General features: G+C 44.4%; 1 protein-coding gene across 3 annotated transcripts in view; it reads left to right on the forward strand.

Annotated features, from left to right (window-relative positions):
* The window catches only part of ECE2 (endothelin converting enzyme 2), a 246,486-nt gene that overhangs the window by 155,796 nt on the left and 72,215 nt on the right, over window positions 1-18,475 (forward strand). For all 3 annotated transcript variants that reach the window (XM_085635580.1, XM_085635581.1, XM_085635582.1), the window contains exons 3-5: window positions 708-852; window positions 8,104-8,319; window positions 13,941-14,065. In XM_085635580.1, the coding sequence (XP_085491706.1) occupies window positions 708-852; window positions 8,104-8,319; window positions 13,941-14,065 (486 nt within the window). The remainder of the gene's footprint in view (window positions 1-707; window positions 853-8,103; window positions 8,320-13,940; window positions 14,066-18,475) is intronic.

Genomic DNA, 18,475 nt, shown 5'->3' on the forward strand with positions numbered 1-18,475 from the left:
TCTTTCCTTTTTCTGATTTGTACCTTCTCCTTCTCACTTCCTTTACCACTTCTGTGACTTTCCTCCTCCTTCCTTCTTTTCTTCCTTCCTTTCTTCTCTCCTTCATTCATCGCTTTCTTCCTTTCTTCTTTCATTCCTTCCTTCTGTCTTTCCTTCACCCCTCTATCTTTCCTTCCATCCTTTCTTCTTTCCCTCCTCTTTCTTCCCTTGTTCTATTACCCTTTCTATCTTCCATCTTGCCCCTTTTCTATCTTCTGTTTTCCTTCCTTTGTTAAATGTGTACTTCTTCCCTGTTCGCATATTTTCCTTTTGCACTTTCGCACTTTTCTACTGTTTCATTTTCATTTCCTTCCCAAAATGCTGTTCCATTCCTCACCACCCTTTCCTCCTATTTGTCCTTCCTTCTTCATTATTTCCCTCTTCCTCCTTCCATTCTGTCCTCATTTCTCGCTTCCTTCATGTTCGTCTTTCCTTTCTTGCCTTTACCCTTTCTTCCTTCTTGCTGTCCCTTCCTTCCTTTGTATTTCCTTTTTTCTGTCCTACCTTCTTTCATAATACCATTCTTTATTTATTCCTCCCGTCCTTGCTGCTTTCATTATTTCCTTCTGTCCTTTCTTCTTCTTTATATACCCTACCATCCATACATCCCCTCCTTCATGCCTCCATTCTCTCCTCCCAATTCAATCCATCCCATCATTATCGCTTAGGTTGGGTTCCGGAAGGGTCGGGCACACTTCCTGGGTCCCTTGGGTGCCAGGACTCAGCTGGAGCTGGTTCTGTGTCTGGTGACTCTGTTGCTGGCCGTCCTCCTCTTTGGCTGTGTGATCGCTCTGGGAGTCCAGTACAGCAAAGGTAAGAGGAACAGCAGACGCTTCCCACACATTGCCAACACAACACCGTTCTCCGGGTACTTAACAACAACTCTGCACTGACCCAGCGCACCCCAAAGCACCGTATCATGCCAGGAAGTAGTGTCAATTTGTACACTACCCCTAGAGTTCCTCAACACTTTTCCTCTGACTCCAAGGAGAGGCACCCCACCGCATTACACCTTGAACATTTCTCCTTGGGGTCTCCGTCAGAGTGATGAGGAGTGGAAAGATTGTCCGGTAACCCGTTTACTGTAAAATTCAGGGTGTTGTGGTGTTTATTTACGTCTAAAGTCTGTATGAACTTTTTAAAACAATGAAGATGCTTGAAAAGGCCCTGCATGGCTCAATGTATAGCGGTCCCACCTACTCATACAATTGATACCGATAGTGGGTCCTGACTTTGCCCTTCAAGTTATCTATCCCTGATCCAGTGTTTTGGGGAGTCCAGACAAGGTCTGGTGGCCCTCTGGAGTGGACGGCAAACTTTCAGGGCCCAGTTTTCTTCAAGGTCCTGCTCGAACAGCAGCTCAGTGTTCAGCAGTTCGCTGGAGTTTCTTTTCATTGAACACTAGTTTTTCTGCAGAATGCTTCATAGGCCTTTTCAGGCTGCCTTGTTTGGCATGCCATGGTTGTCATGCCTGTCATCATTAGTGGGATGGAGTCCTTGGAGCCTTGTTGTACTTATGAGTTTGCAAGGTTGGCTTAATGAGATTAGGACTTTTGCCTCCTTCCCATCTCCACCACCTCATTTTGTTGTCCCAAACTGGTCTTTAGGTTGAGATCAAAATCAACTGAAGGAAACCCCTTCCTAGGAGACAATTATTGGCTAGTCCAATTCCTGACCTCCAATGTGTTTTTAAATTTCAGTGGTAGAACACAGCCAGATGCCCAGTGTCTGTTTTTTTAAAACCGGTATCCCTCACTGCCATCTCCAAGGTCTTGGCTAACTTCCTTTCCCTAAAGCCAGAGCCCTTGTCACTGCCAATTTCTGCCTGCAGTATCCTGGATTTGTTTGCTGATAAGATCCCTTACCAAGGGATGCTGTTCTTGAAACAGCTGCACCAATGATCTGTATATCCCCTGACACCACACTGCTCTCGCCTGGTTCTAGCGTTCTAGACTGAGCTTCAAGACTAATTCAGATCTTGTTCAGCCCCCTTCTAGGGGATTACACAGGATCCACCGTCTCTCTGGGGTTGGGCTCCTGCGTCTGTGGCTGCAAGTATTGGCTTCATACTGTACATGTGTTTATCCTGCTAATGGTAAACCTCAGATCTACTCCCTCCTTGGACATTTTTATGTACTCACTCAATCAAATGGAAGGTCAAAAAGAAGGATAGCTCATGATCATTTGTGTTCAAAGAGGGATAAAAAATGGCAGGTTCTAGTTTGTCCTGCAACAGAAAGAATTCCAAGGTTCGGGGAGTCATCTATTCACAGACTTCTCAGCCTGATCAAAGAGCGATATCCTTGACTCCGATGCCCGGCAGTCAGAGTTCCTTTCCTTATTCACCTGATCTTTTAGGCACAAACCATTCTAAGTCCTCTTTTCCAATTCTCTTGTACCTCTCTGTACTTTGTGGTGCTGAGAGTTGTTGTCAACTGCGAGTTATTTGGGGTTGGACCTGAAAGGCTAAAATCCCACCACTTCCCACAAGTTGTGATGGGAATGTGGTTAGTGGTTAACCTGAGCCCTCTCATTGGCTCATGACATGTGCTTAGTGGGATGTGAACACTAACTAGGCCATCGAATAGAAGATCTTAGGCACTGAATATAAGATAGTTCCTCTGACTTTGGAGGCATGGTCAGACTTTGAAAGTTTGGTTGTGAAATTATGGAAACTCAGTCACTTAAGGTTAGCTAGCAGAACAATGTCCAACATTTACTCTGCCGTCATTGCGTTGTTAGATAAATTGTTCCTTTACTTCATTTACACGTTTACTTCATCTGTATTGGCCAATCCAAACCATCACTTTTCCCTAACCATTAGGAAAACAACTTTAAAGGTGAGTATAATCTAGAATTAGGGTTGTCACTACAATTTTTTAATATAATTTATAAGAATGTTCTTTAGGATTAGGGTTTCATTTAAAGTCAGCTTTCAGATTAGCACTATTGTCATCAATTGGAAATTAACATAATTAAAATTAATTCAGGATCAGTGATAGTACTGCAATAATGTTATGTTCTTAGTAATTAATGTAATTAAATGATGTAGTTAGTGTTATTATTAGTTTTAATAAATTAAAATAAAGGTATATAATTATTACGTAATTAAAATTAGTGCTACGGTAATCACTAGGGTTAGAATAAGGTTTATGATTATCTTATATACATCTAATTTCATTTAGAATTACTAAAGTAAAATTTCATTGTACAATTTTTTTTAAATCATTACAATTAAAATCTACATCTTAGCACTATGGGCTGCTGTTCAGGTATAATTGAGTTTTCAACTTCAAGTAAAAATGTCTACCACCGGTGTCAGAACTTTTCTAAAAGCAATCGACATACATAAAAAAAATCTTCCAGTCAATTGGGAGGTCAAATCCCAGCAAACATATCTTGACCACTTCTTGACACTTCCGTATGCTTAGATGTAAAAATATTATCTTAAAAGTTGTCATCCACCTGTATTCAATTTTTCCCAAAAACATGGTTTGTGGATCAGTGACTTCTCCATCAAAGCACATTGACGACAAATAGAGTCTCTTTCTGGGTTTAACCTCCTGTATTGAAAATCTCTGAGAGGAATCAAAGAGAACCTACATTTCATTCATGTTCTCTTTTGATTGAAAATGAATAGGTGTGCCGTATGTTTTTACTTCACGAGAAACTCATATACGCTATGCGCCATCCAGGAGCGTCTTCTTGCACCCAAGTCCACTATATCCTGGTGAAAGCATGCAAGTTCAGCTTGTTTCATCAAAAGGGACCCGTGCTGAATCCTTATTGGAATATGAAGAACCCCACTGAGTCATTACTGTAAGCAGGGGACCCTGACCCAGGCATTTTCGATGATTTGAACTACAAAACAATACTGAAAAAAAATGCTGAAACGTGCATTAATCAAACAAATACATAAATTATTAAATGGTCTGTTTAGTTCAAGAACAAATATAAAAATATCAAACCTTTAATTTTAATAGGAATGTTGGATATTTTCTAAATTGAATTGAGGCCACTCATTGTCCATACTATATTCTGTTAGAAGCTCTTGCACTAGTCCCACAAATTAATCCATACCTGCCAACTTACAAATGAATTTCACTGTGTGTGTGGGGGGGCAGGGCCTTGAAGAGAGTGAGGCCTCATGCTGAGAGCTACCTAAGAGGCACTCTGCCCCTCACCATGCCTGCCATCCCCTCCCGTAAAAAAAGAAAAACGAAGGTTCAAAGAGACTGTCGCTGATGTCCTGGGGTGTTTTCACACCTCTTAATGAGCATCGGCTGCTGACTGCCTCTGAAAGAGAGCTGGAAATGAACTGCTTACGGAGGTTTTCAGCTCATTTTCCCTGCCACCATGTGATTTCAGCTCCTCGCTGTGTGACCGCGTGAGGGGAGAGGATATAGCCTTACAGCTAGAGCGGTCGACTTCGAAGCTGGGGAACCGGGTTCGAGTCTCGGCAACAACGCTCAACATCCTGTGATTGTGGGCAAATCACTTAATCTCCCCGTGCCTAACAAAAAAAACCAAGCATTTGCAATGCAATTGGTCTCGCCTTTGGGACCTTATATGTATTTAGCTATGCAGCACATTAGCCTGGGTGCTGAAACATCTACTGTTCTTTAACATGGAGGGAAAGTAAGCACCAAACTGCATGACACGCCAGGTATAGGAACACGTGGAAAGAAAAATTGCCTTGCAGCGGGAAATGGTATGGTCCAAAGCTCTGTTTTTAATATAAAATCAGGGCCTTCGGTGGTCATATCACTGAAATTACAAGATTTGAAAAAAATATTATTGTCTACGGTTGCTTGTGGAAGACAATTTCTATGGACTGGAATCTAGAGAATGCTAAAGTGATTCTGTTATTTTAATGACCTCTGCTGGTCGTTTTTCATCAAGAAAGTTAAATAGAGGCAGTTGCCAGAAAAATTAAAAAAGAAAGTCCCTCAGCAGAAAGCAATTCTGGTATTTTACTGTCCTCTACTGGCCGTTTTCTATCAAGACAGTTAAATAGAGGCAGTTGAACAAGCAGAAAGCAATTCTGGTATTTTACTGACCTCTACTGGTCGTTTCTATCAAGACAGCTAAATAGAGGCAGTTGAACTGAAAAAAAAGTCCCTAAGCAGAAGCAGACAAGTCCTAGGGCTGATCTCCAGAGCCCACAACGTACATACACATATAAGTATATACTAAAGTATATACAAGAAGTCTTGAATGCTCGACCTAAAAATGAATGTGTCCATCTGTAACAAAACTGGTGCTCATGTAAAGCGCTCTGATACCCGATGTCTCGGGTTTAGTTTGCGCTATACAAAAACTCTAAAAAAACATCTTTTAAAAAGGGAGATGAAATCAAGTGAAATGGTGGCACTGTGTGAGTTGGTAGATCTGGTAATATCTTTTTTATATATATTTTTCTAATATTTTTTTTAGCCTCCAATTTCAAATTCCTTCACATCTACAGAACATTTTAAAATTTTCAAAAATACATTTTTGCTTTTTAATTTACATACTCTTTATTAATTGGTTAATATTATTAATATTGTTTAATTTTCTAAACAGTCACGGACCCCCTGGGTCACTGAACCACAGGTTAAACATCGCTACCTTAGAGAACTATCAAGCCATATGTGAGAGTAGGTTTAAACTTAATAGCAACTAAATGCAACATTTGTAAAAGAGAGGCCTGCCGACTTATTACAGAAAAAGAGATGCTTAAAGCTGACACAGTGGACGAAAGTGTCAGAAAGTGCAACCACACTCCCAAGTACTTGTCACTATTTGCACGTTCCAACAGCATGCCTTCTAAGTGCCAGTGACATTTTTAGTTGTCCTTCAGCCCCAAACTAGTATTTTAGTCTTATCTTTGGTCATTCTTAGGTTATTTGCCAGTCAGTGCGAAGCACTGAAAGCTCTCTATCGCCCACAAGGGACCCGGGCCCACATCACTGTATCATCTGCATCCTGGAGTACATCCAGCATTTGTCCAGATGTTTTAGGGAGAAGCGTATTCGCTTCACAAAGATCCTATCCTAAGTCTGCTGGATAGAAGTTAAAAAGTTAATGTGCAAGAATGCAGCCCTGCCTAAGGCATTTATCGATGAATATTTTCTCTGGGAGACAACCCTGCCTTAGATTGACTCTAACCTATATCCGTGGTTTTAAAGTTTTAAGAAAAGACGGTGGGATCTCCAATTTTATCAATTTTCTCCATCATCTCCATCTACCAATACAATCGAAGGCAGTTGCGATATCGATAAATGCAGCATGGAGGAGATTCTCGTTTGTGGAACATTTTTGGTATAAGTAACGAAAGAGCCAGTAAAGAAGCTTTTATGCGGCATCGACTCGGGGGTTCCAATTTCAAAAATACAGAATTAGGTCTTTGCTAGAGGCCGATGCCTCCAGTTCTTTGTGAATAAAATTCACAAGACATTTGCCCTCTACATCTAATAGATTATAAAGTGGCATTAATAATGACCCCCACTTACTTTCAGGAACAGTTTCTGTTTAGCAGAGACAGAATCTGTGTCCATAAAGGAGCATTGGCTTTTAATATTGTGGCTTTATGTCCGTTTGTATCTGGGGCACCCTCGCTTCCGAAGGAATTCAGTGCAGCCTGGACTTCCAAGGGTGTAAAGGCCAGTGTGCACTTTTGAAGGCTTTGAGGTATTCAATGGCACTTGCCCTGACACATTACCCATAACCTATCAACTTCATATCTAGGCTGACCACTCAGATGGGGGACATAATTGGTTCCCGATTTCTTTTCTTCTGATAAAGTTTAGTTAACTTTTTTCCAAATCCCACGAACAACTCCAGCGTTTCTATAATTAAGGACTAGGGCAATAATTAATTTTTATATATGTTAATTTTATTTGAGTGGCTCATGTGAATTGATTACAGAGTATTGATTAACATTAGAAGTACAAAAAGCATGGACGTCGCTGCTGCTTCACTACACCTGCTCACCTTGGGCTCAAGGTTCATGAAGACACCCCCAAGTACAGAAAGTGACCATGAACCCCATACACTTTCTTGTATATCCACCTGTCCATCAACAGCAAATAGAGGTCTCTTGCTATGTTGTGTTATGTTATATAGAGTTATAGAGCGCTCAGCTACCCAACAGGGTCTACCGGCGCTAAGCAGGACAACAGACAAAGCACAGACAGGAGAAGGAGTTTATCCTTGACTGTGAAGGAAAGTCTTTAAATTCTTGTGAAAGGCTTACATTGAGTGGCACATCCTAAGTTCCATTGTTGAGCCAAGGGCAGGACAAGGGGTCAACTCTTGGGTGTCATCAATGATCATGAGGTGTGGGATGTCACTTCCACTACCCCTGATTAGAGTTAGCATTAGAATAAGACAACAAAAGTTGAACTACTTTAAATTGTTTCTATTTAATTAGACTTAGGGTTAATGTTAGTACTGTTTAAAAAGGAATGAAAATAAGTGAAGCGTCGGAAATAGGTTAGCATTATGTTGCAATTTAGGATTAGCACTGGGGAATGAAGTGAAGGTGAAAGTAAGACAAAGTAAAGGGGACATGGTAAAGGTTATTTCAGTGTTAGGGATGAAAGCAAAATAGAATCAGGTTGAAGTGCAGGAGATGACTTAAAAGTATGGGGAAAGTGAAGGTGTTTAAAGTAGGGACATGTTACCATCAACAAGAGTCTGCGGCCAAAAAACTCACCTTTCTGTACAAAGTGCCAAAATCCAACTTCAGCGTACATCCCTCCAAACATTTCCAACATGGCTGCCAATAGTGTTTAGGTACTGTGGAGAAGTAAACCTTGAGAAAAGACCTCAATATGCCTTTCTCACTCTCTCTCTCTCTCTCTCTCTCTCTCTCTCTCTCTCTCTCTCGCTCTCTCGCTCTCTCGCTCTCTCTCGCTCTCGCTCTCTCACTCTCTCTCTCTCTTTCTCTCTCTCTCTCTATCTCTCTCTATCTCTCTCTGTCTTTTTATCCTCCCTTGGCCTCTCTCAATCTCTAATTCTCCCTGTCTCTTTCTCTCTCTCCCAATCTCTCTCTTCTTGCTCTTTCTTTCCACCGCACAGATCCTTCCCACACCACGTGCCTGAGCGAAGCCTGCATCACGGTAGCCAGTAAGATTCTGGAGGCCCTGGATCGTGAGGTGAACCCCTGCGATGACTTCTACCAGTATGCCTGCGGGGGGTGGATCAAGCGGAACCCCCTCCCCGATGGACGCTCTCGCTGGAACACCTTCAACAGCATCTGGGACCAGAACCAGGCCATCATGAAGCACCTGCTAGGTGAGCCGGGGCGGTGGGAGAAGGACCGGTGGTGGTAGCGACTCAGGAGTCAAAGCTTCTAGGTGATCCATTCCCATTGGGCGCAGAGATCAATGAAGGCACAAATCATGTCCCCACACATCAGCTTATGTGGATCTCTACACACATATATATGGCAGGTGTTCTTCTTACATAAACACTTTGGAAATTGGGATTAAACCATCCCCTAATTTCCTATTGAGTCATTTAGAATTTTGTGCCGGGACACCTCCTCGGAGGTGGCTGTACGCTTTACAAATGCCATGAATCGAATCGAATAGAATTTGAGAGACTTGGAGGACCGCCATAAATCAGCAGCTCTTCCATTGCACCATTTCCCAGCCTCATTTATAGGTGGTGGAACGGCTGATGGACCAAGGGTGGAGCCTCTTCCAGCCCTGCCTGTGGTCATGCAGAGCTGGCGACCAGTACTTAATTTGGAATGAAATAAGTGCCAGGGTCTTTGTCAGGAAACCACAGCAGATTGCACCACCCATTGCGCTACTAATGACAATTCAGACTTTTTATGCATTCAAAATGACTAATGCCTGCCACCCAAGCTATTTTTATAGCTCTGAGTGGCAGGTATCAGTCATTTTTAATGTACATAGAATTATTAACCAACTGTTGTCGTGTTCATCACAAAATTGGACAAACAGTGCCACCATGTGGCCGGCTGTCATACATTCCGGTGTTGACAATTAAGTACCAGTGAGGAGCACAGGAAACCACCGTCTCATATTAAGCACTGCTGGTGAGCTATCACCACCAGGGCCCCAGTCTTTCAGGCATCTATCCACCTCCTGTGGGCGGTTGCCTGGATGCATATATTCTATGTGTGTGCCCGGCATGTGAGGCAAAAACTCCCTGCACACTGAGTCCATTGGCTTTTTTGTTTCCCAGAAATTATTTCCTGATTTAAGACTTTGCTTGTGCAAAACACACAAAAATTATATTGAAGAGCCAGAAAACATGGCAACGGCTTGGCATTAATTTCTAAAGAACGTGCTCTTACTCCGTTGGCGGAAGTACATTTGTGAGAAATAAATCACTGCTGCAGCTGGCGACTGAAAATAAGGTGAGCAGTGTGCCTTGGGGTGACTATGTCCTACACTCAGTCTGGAACGAGTACGGCCATCGTCTGTCACAAAAGTTAACATTCAAGTAGATAGATAGAGGATGCTAGGGTTAGCATGGAAGTTGTTTTTTTCAGTGCTAGTTTTTTACAACGCACCGTACTTTTCACGTCTTTCCACATAAAGACTTTTCAGAGATATTTTGATTGTAGATTAAGAGTCAAAACAACTCCTCTGAAACGCAAACCCCCCTTTAGACACTACAGATATATCCCATCGTAAACAAATAGTGCTGAACAGTAGGTGTGAGCAATGCCTGTTACTCCTTTTTTGTGTGTGCTGGTTTCAGTCTTACCCAAGGGAGCATGTCCTTTTAAAAAAATCTTTTTTCTCATTGTGGAGCATGATTCTCTGTGTGTCTTTATGTCTGCCTCTCTGTGTTCTCGTTCCTTGGCACACATCGTGGGCTTTACTTATATGTGTGTACTTAAAAGCCTCTGCCCACAATTAGTTAGAAAAAATGGGCCCGATTCACAGAACTAACTTAAGACAAAATCCTAAACTTACTACCATTTTGGTATTCACAGAAGGCACTTACTCATTTCGGTATTCACAGAAGTTAGTAGTCCTAACTTTAGGACTCCTAAATGCCTTCTGTGAATACCGAAAGTCTTAAAGTTAGTTTTTTTCTCAGTTTAGGAGTAGTAAAGTTAGTAGTCCTAACTTTAGGACTCCTAAATGCCTTCTGTGAATACCGAAAGTCTTTAAGTTAGGATTTTTCTCAGTTTAGGAGTAGTAAAGTTAGGACTCCTAACTTTAGGACTCCTAAATGCCTTCTGTGAATACCGAAAGTCTTTAAGTTAGGATTTTTCTCAGTTTAGGAGTAGTAAAGTTAGGACTCCTAACTTTACTACTCCTAAACTGAGAAAAATCCTAACTTTAAGACTTTCGGTATTCACAGAAGGCATTTAGGAGTCCTTAAGTTAGGACTACTAACTTCTCTGAATACCAAAATGAGTAAGTGCCTTCTGTGAATACCAAAATGGTAGTAAGTTTAGGATTTTGTCTTAAGTTAGTTTTGTGAATCGGGCCCCTTATGTTTACAAAAGTGTAAAAACCAACCAGTTACTACTTATCATGTTTAAAAATATTTTTACTAAGGTGTAAGATCCACTCAGCTTTTAATCATTAACTATAAAAAAAATATTCCTATTTACGTGTAAGATGCAATCACTTTCTGTTTACAAATGCCAAAGAAGCAGCACCTGGACTCACGGTCAGTGACTTGGCAGGCTAACGGTTATTTATTTGGCAATCAATAAAATAAACGAATCAACTGCATTTTCTAATACTATTTAAAATTAATAATATTTTTTACAGGTGTATGGAAAATATCTCACTATGCTTTGCATGTATGCTGAATGTAATGTAATGTACAAGTGTTGTGGCATAAACATCGGAACCATTGCACTCTTATAAAACACAATCAAGCTGTGACTACCTTTTAATAAAGCACTATACAAGATACTTTATAAATGAACAAGAGCTTCAGGTAAATGGACAGGAGACATTCTCTGTTTATTAAACAGACTCAGAGAGCAGAGAAGGGAAATTAGTTGCATGATTATGTCATAATTCCAGAAGAAATGCCTGGGAGGCTCAAAACATGTACCCATTGGGCCACCTTGGCATTCAGTGCTTGAGGGTTGTGGGTGGTGTCTCCCTGTCTTATCTGAGGGCACTTAAAGAAGGGAGGGTCCTTGTGTGACAGCTGCTGGTGATTGGCTGTGATATTTGAGAGCAGTTCGAAATATGTGTTCTTTTTGACGACTGTCCAAGATGGATGCTGTTTTTCTTTGAAGGCCACTGGAAATGGAGGCCAGTGCATGGTGGCTGCAGAACACCGATGCCATTCTGACTTGTATGATGAACTCTGACCACGAGGGACGAGTTCCTTCGTATATGATAGCCGTTCTGGTTGGACACGTGCTTAAAATTGGTGTCATTCCTATTCGAATGTTGTTCTGATTTAATCGCTGCAAAAAATGTGTGCCAACCTAATTTGATGGCTCCTGAAGACCAGGCCCATCGCAAGCGAGGGGGTAGCCTTGGCTAACTGTCCCGGGCCGAGGTTTTGCAGTGCCTCGCGCTGCCGCAAACGCGTCAAGCGCTAAATGGACAATTAAAGAAATACGACAGCAAACCTGCCTGTGACCCTGTTATTACAGTTTTAAGTGGGGTGGATGGAGATTCATTTTGATTACTCCTGCCAGACGAAGCTGGGAGCTCTAAGGGCCTGATTTAGATTTTGGCGCATGGGTTACACCGTCACCGTTGTGACGAGTGACTCATCTGCTGAATTCTAAGTCAGTCCCTTAGTGTTTTATAATTTTATTAGGTGACAATGTACAATTACAATTTGTTTCCTGGATACCTATTCATTTTAATACTAAACATTTGGGACATATTACAGTGCATTGGGAAACTGTATGTGGAGGCCAGTTCTAGACTTCCAAGCCATGCCCAAGTCAAGGTTGGGGTGACAAAGCTCAGTGCAAGTACTAGACATGAAGTCCCAGGGGTGCCTTATGTCACAGCTGATGTGCGTATTGTAACCAGGCGCTTCAGGTCCAGGACTTTTAAAAATCATTGGGCCTGATTCACAAAGGGCCTCTGCACTTATGACGGAGGCCCGCAGTCGGTGGGGAGTTCCCACATTCGGGTGGAATCTCTGTCGTGGGGGGAGTCTCCACACTTGGGCGGAATCATCACAATGAGAGGAGACTCCCCCACGTCTGCGGGGCCTTTGTGAATCAGGCTTATAGTTTTTAGGCAGTGCTTAATTTGAGCCGGTGGTTTCCAGGCTCAACACCAGCACTTAATTATCTACACCAGCACTTATGACAGCCTGCCACATGGTGGTGCTGTTTGTGTAATTTGCAGAAGAGAGCAACACTAGTAGTTTATTAGTTCAATATACATTAAAAACGACCAATACATGTCGCCCAAGCCATTCTTTTAGGTTTGGAGGCCTGGAATAGTCTGAATTGGCACACCGGTAGGAGTGTGATGGTTAATAGTTGTGTTGTTACAGGCACTGGTGGGGACAGCGGGTGGTGCAAGCTGCATTGTCCTCCTGGTGAGGGCCCAGCACCTATTTATTTTACAAATCAAGCACTATTTGTAGGTGTGGTAATGCATCGAGGTCAACTGGACTGAACTAAGACTGAGCACCAGAATGTTCCAAAGGGGCAGAAGTAGCTCAGGGCAGGCACAACAGAGCCCTGTGAACTGGAGTCTTGTGATAAGGAGACAGGTGCAATCTTACAGCAGGTCCTCTCGGTGCTCGATTAGCGGGACTGTTGCAGGTGAGGATTGACGTGCACTGACAGAGCCCTGTGGGCTTCAGGACTGCGATGGCCGACTTTGCTGCAGCAGAGGATTAAGGTGCAGTGACAGAGATGCCTGGAGTGTAACATCAGCCATTCAGTCGGGATCGGTCTGGACACCTCACACCTCTCTGCACGCCATTAAGCCGTTCCTTGAGGTGCAGGCAGCCCAAACACAAGTGTGTAGTGATGTATAATGGTGTTTTTGTGTGTTATGGAAAGAAATCCATCAATTTATTTAGTTTGCCTGTAGAGATTTGATTTTTTTTTAACCCAATTTCATTCGACAGGCAAACCAAAAAAAAGTGGATTTCCCCTCTTGCTTTTTGGAGAATTCCCCCTCCTGCCTCCCCCCCCACCCCCGAGCTAGGAGGCCCTCACCAAATGTTATGCCCTGGGCCCCTCAAAAACATCTGAAACCCCTGCTGAAAAAGGATGTCTTCTTGTTTAATGGTTGCTGTCTGTGTGGCTTTGTTATTTGAAGGCTCCTGAATGTGGGTGCCATTGTTGTCTAATAGCTGCCAAAAAGGGGTGTTTGTTGCACTTAGTTGAGTGCTGCCGAGGTTGGGAGGACTTTTGGTCTTAGACAATTGAACAAGCGAGTAGCTACTCTTAGTGAGCCTATGGAAACTGGTGTTGTTATTTTGCTTTCCCATGCAGTGAGCTAGGAATATGTCTCTTTACAACGCATGGTGTTACCACGAGGTAGGTAACAACGTGGTAGTTACAACGACCGCGTTGTTACCACGCATGGCTTTACATCGCAAGTCGTTTCTACGACTTGCGCTAGATGGCGAACTGGACTTAGGAATAGTATAAATTACTATTCCTACTCCAGTTAGCGCAACATCAGGGAATGTGTTGGATTTAAAATCCAACACATTCCCTGGTGTTGCACGCCACCTAGCGCAAATAGTAGAAACTACTTGCGATGTAAAGCCACGCGTGGTAACAACGCAGTGTTGTAATGACCGCGTTGTTACCTACCTGCGTGGTAAGACCCACGTTGAAACCGCTGTTTCCCGTGAGCTAGCCATGGGTCTATGTGTGTTCATTAGATTAATGTCTTTTCTTCAAAGCTCTTGGATTTCCAGGGTCTTCCCATGTTAATTAACGGGTGCCCTGGTTTCACCCACAGAGAATGCCACCTTCAACTCCAGCAGCGAGGCTGAGACAAAGACGAGACGCTTCTACCTCTCCTGCCTGAAGGAGCCGAAGATTGAGGAGCTGGGGGCAAAACCACTGATCGAGCTGATTGACAAGGTCAGTGTGACTCCTGCTCCTAGAAACACAGGCTGATTGACAAGGTCAGTGTGACCACTGCTCCCAGAGACACAAGCTGATTGACAAGGTGAGTGTGGTCCCTGCGCCCAGAGACACAAGCTGATTGACAAGGTCAGTGTAACCCCTGCTCCCAGAGACACAAGCTGATTGACAAGGTCAGTGTGAACCCCTGCTCCCAGGCACACAAGCTGATTGACAAGTGTAACCCGCTTCTCCCAGGGACACAAGCTGATTGACAAGGTCAGTGTGACCCCTGCTCCCAGGCACATAAGCTGATTGATAAGTGAGACCCCCTGCTCCCAGGCATATGAGCTGATTGACAAATGTGACCCATGCTCCCAAGCACACAAGCTGATTGACAAGTGTGACCCCCTGCTCCCAGGCGCACGAGTAGATTGACAGGAGTGATTTGAAGAACACTCTGCTATTGAGCTGTGAAGCGACTTAGCTGAGCTGTACTAATACTTGTCTGTCAGTCCTTGCATGCCCACATCCTGTGATCCAAGCCCTGGGACAGACTTGCAGCTCTCACAGAGCAACTCAACCAAGCCCAGGTAACCTGCTATTGCATTAATGAGACCCAGGCCCGGTGTCTGTCCTGCAGGAGTCTGTGCTGTTCCAGATGGGTGATTCATACACAAACACGGAGCATTGCTTGTTATTCCAGTTCTAAGATTCAATGGCAGCACTTCCAATGCTCCTCTGTCCTGACCTGCGGGTTCTGGGGTAGTGTAATACTGAGACCTTACACACCCAGTACTAACAATGCTCCTCTGTCCTGACCTGCAGGTCCTGGGATAGTTTGATACTGAGACCTTACAGACCCAGTACTAACAATGCTCCTCTGTCCTGACCTGCAGGTTCTGGGGTAGAGTAATACTGAGACCTTACACACCCAGTACTAACAATGCTCCTCTGTCCTGACCTGCAGGTTCTGGGGTTGTGTAATACTGAGACCTTACACACCCAGTACTAACAATGCTCCTCTGTCCTGACCTGCAGGTCCTGGGATAGTTTGATACTGAGACCTTACGCACCCAGTACTAACAATGCTCCTCTGTCCTGACCTGCAGGTTCTGGGGTAGTGTAATACTGAGACCTTACACACCCAGTACTAACAATGCTCCTCTGTCCTGACCTGCAGGTCCTGGGATAGTTTGATACTGAGACCTTACAGACCCAGTACTAACAATGCTCCTCTGTCCTGACCTGCAGGTTCTGGGGTAGAGTAATACTGAGACCTTACACACCCAGTACTAACAATGCTCCTCTGTCCTGACCTGCAGGTTCTGGGGTTGTGTAATACTGAGACCTTACACACCCAGTACTAACAATGCTCCTCTGTCCTGACCTGCAGGTCCTGGGATAGTTTGATAATGAGACCTTACACACACAGTACTAACAATGCTCCTCTGTCCTGACCTGCAGGTCCTGGGATAGTTTGATACTGAGACCTTACAGACCCAGTACTAACAATGCTCCTCTGTCCTGACCTGCAGGTTCTGGGGTAGTGTAATACTGAGACCTTACACTCCCAGTACTAACAATGCTCCTCTGTCCTGACCTGCAGGTTCTGGGGTAGTGTAATACTGAGACCTTACACAACCAGTACTAACAATGCTCCTCTGTCCTGACCTGCAGGTTCTGGGGTAGTGTAATACTGAGACCTTACACGCCCAGTACTAACAATGCTCCTCTGTCCTGACCTGCAGGTCCTGGGGTAGTGTAATACTGAGACCTTACACACCCAGTACTAACAATGCTCCTCTGTCCTGACCTGCAGGTTCTGGGGTAGTGTAATACTGAGACCTTACACAACCAGTACTAACAATGCTCCTCTGTCCTGACCTGCAGGTTCTGGGGTAGTGTAATACTGAGACCTTACACACCCAGTACTAACAATGCTCCTCTGTCCTGACCTGCAGGTTCTGGGGTAGTGTAATACTGAGACCTTACACAACCAGTACTAACAATGCTCGTCTGTCCTGACCTGCAGGTTCTGGGGTAGTGTAATACTGAGACCTTACACGCCCAGTACTAACAATGCTCCTCTGTCCTGACCTGCAGGTCCTGGGATAGTTTGATACTGAGACCTTACAGACGCAGTACTAACAGTGCTCCTCTGTCCTGACCTGCGGGTTCTGGGGTAGTGTAATACTGAGACCTTACACACCCAGTACTAACAAAGCTCCTCTGTTCTTACCTGCAGGTTCTGGGGTAGAGTAATACTGAGACCTTACACACCCAGTTCTAACAGGGCTCCTCTGCCCTGACCTGCAGGTTCTGGGGTAGTGTAATACTGAGACCTTACACGCCCAGTACTAACAATGCTCCTCTGTCCTGAACTGCGGGTTCTGGGGTAGTGTAATACTGAGACCTTACACGCCCAGTACTAACAATGCTCCTCTGTCTTGAACTGCGGGTTCTGGGGTAGTGTAATACTGAGACCTTACACGCCCAGTACTAACAATGCTCCTCTGTCCTGACCTGCAGGTTCTGGAGTAGTGTAATACTGAGACCTTACACACCCAGTACTAACAAATGATCCTCTGTCCTGACCTGCAGGTTCTGGGGTTGTGTAATACTGAGACCTTACACACCCAGTTCTAACAATGCTCCTCTGTCCTGACCTGCAGGTTCTGGGGTAGAGTAATACTGAGACCTTACACGCCCAGTACTAACAATGCTCCTCTGTCCTGACCTGCAGGTTCTGGGGTAGTGTAATACTGAGACCTTACACACCCAGTTCTAACAATGCTCCTCTGTCCTGACCTGCAGGTTCTGGGGTAGTGTAATACTGAGACCTTACACACCCAGTACTAACAATGCTCCTCTGTCCTGACCTGCAGGTTCTGGAGTAGTGTAATACTGAGACCTTACACACCCAGTTCTAACAGGGCTCCTCTGCCCTGACCTGCAGGTTCTGGGGTAGTGTAATACTGAGACCTTACACGCCCAGTACTAACAGGGCTCCTCTGTCCTGACCTGCAGGTTCTGGGGTAGTGTAATACTGAGACCTTACACACCCAGTGCTAACAATGCTCCTCTGTCCTGACCTGCAGGTCCTGGGATAGTTTGATACTGAGACCTTACAGACCCAGTACTAACAATGCTCCTCTGTCCTGAACTGCGGGTTCTGGGGTAGTGTAATACTGAGACCTTACACACCCAGTACTAACAATGCTCCTCTGTCCTGAACTGCGGGTTCTGGGGTAGTGTAATACTGAGACCTTACACACCCAGTACTAACAATGCTCCTCTGTCCTGAACTGCGGGTTCTGGGATAGTTTGATAATGAGACCTTACACGCCCAGTACTAACAATGCTCCTCTGTCCTGACCTGCAGGTCCTGGGATAGTTTGATAATGAGACCTTACACACCCAGTACTGACAATGCTTCTCTGTCCTGACCTGCAGGTTCTGGGGTAGTGTAATACTGAGACCTTACACACCCAGTACTAACAATGCTCCTCTGTCCTGACCTGCAGGTCCTGGGATAGTTTGATACTGAGACCTTACAGACCCAGTACTAACAATGCTCCTCTGTCCTGAACTGCGGGTCCTGGGATAGTTTGATACTGAGACCTTACAGACCCAGTACTAACAATGCTCCTCTGTCCTGAACTGCGGGTTCTGGGGTAGTGTAATACTGAGACCTTACACACCCAGTACTAACAATGCTCCTCTGTCCTGAACTGCGGGTTCTGGGGTAGTGTAATACTGAGACCTTACACACCCAGTACTAACAATGCTCCTCTGTCCTGACCTGCAGGTTCTGGGGTTGTGTAATGCTGAGACCTTACACACCCAGTACTAACAATGCTCCTCTGTCCTGACCTGCAGGTCCTGGGATAGTTTGATACTGAGACCTTACAGACCCAGTACTAACAATGCTCCTCTGTTCTTACCTGCAGGTTCTGGGGTAGAGTAATACTGAGACCTTACACACCCAGTACTAGCAATGCTCCTCTGTCCTGACCTGCAGGTTCTGGGGTAGAGTAATACTGAGACCTTACACACCCAGTACTAACAAAGGTCCTCTGTCCTGACCTGCGGGTTCTGGGGTAGTGTAATACTGAGACCTTACAGACCCAGTACTAACAATGCTCCTCTGTCCTGACCTGCAGGTTCTGGGGTAGTGTAATACTGAGATCTTACAGACCCAGTACTGACAATGCTCCTCTGTCCTGAACTGCGGGTTCTGGGGTAGTGTAATACTGGGACCTTACACACCCACTACTAGCAATGCTCCTCTGTCCTGAACTGCGGGTTCTGGGGTAGTGTAATACTGAGACCTTACACACCCAGTACTAACAATGCTCCTCTGTCCTGACCTGCAGGTTCTGGGGTAGTGTAATACTGAGACCTTACACACCCAGTACTAACAAT

Source organism: Triturus cristatus, chromosome 11, assembly GCF_964204655.1.
Source record: "Triturus cristatus chromosome 11, aTriCri1.1, whole genome shotgun sequence".
In the NCBI taxonomy this organism is placed as follows: domain Eukaryota; kingdom Metazoa; phylum Chordata; class Amphibia; order Caudata; family Salamandridae; genus Triturus; species Triturus cristatus.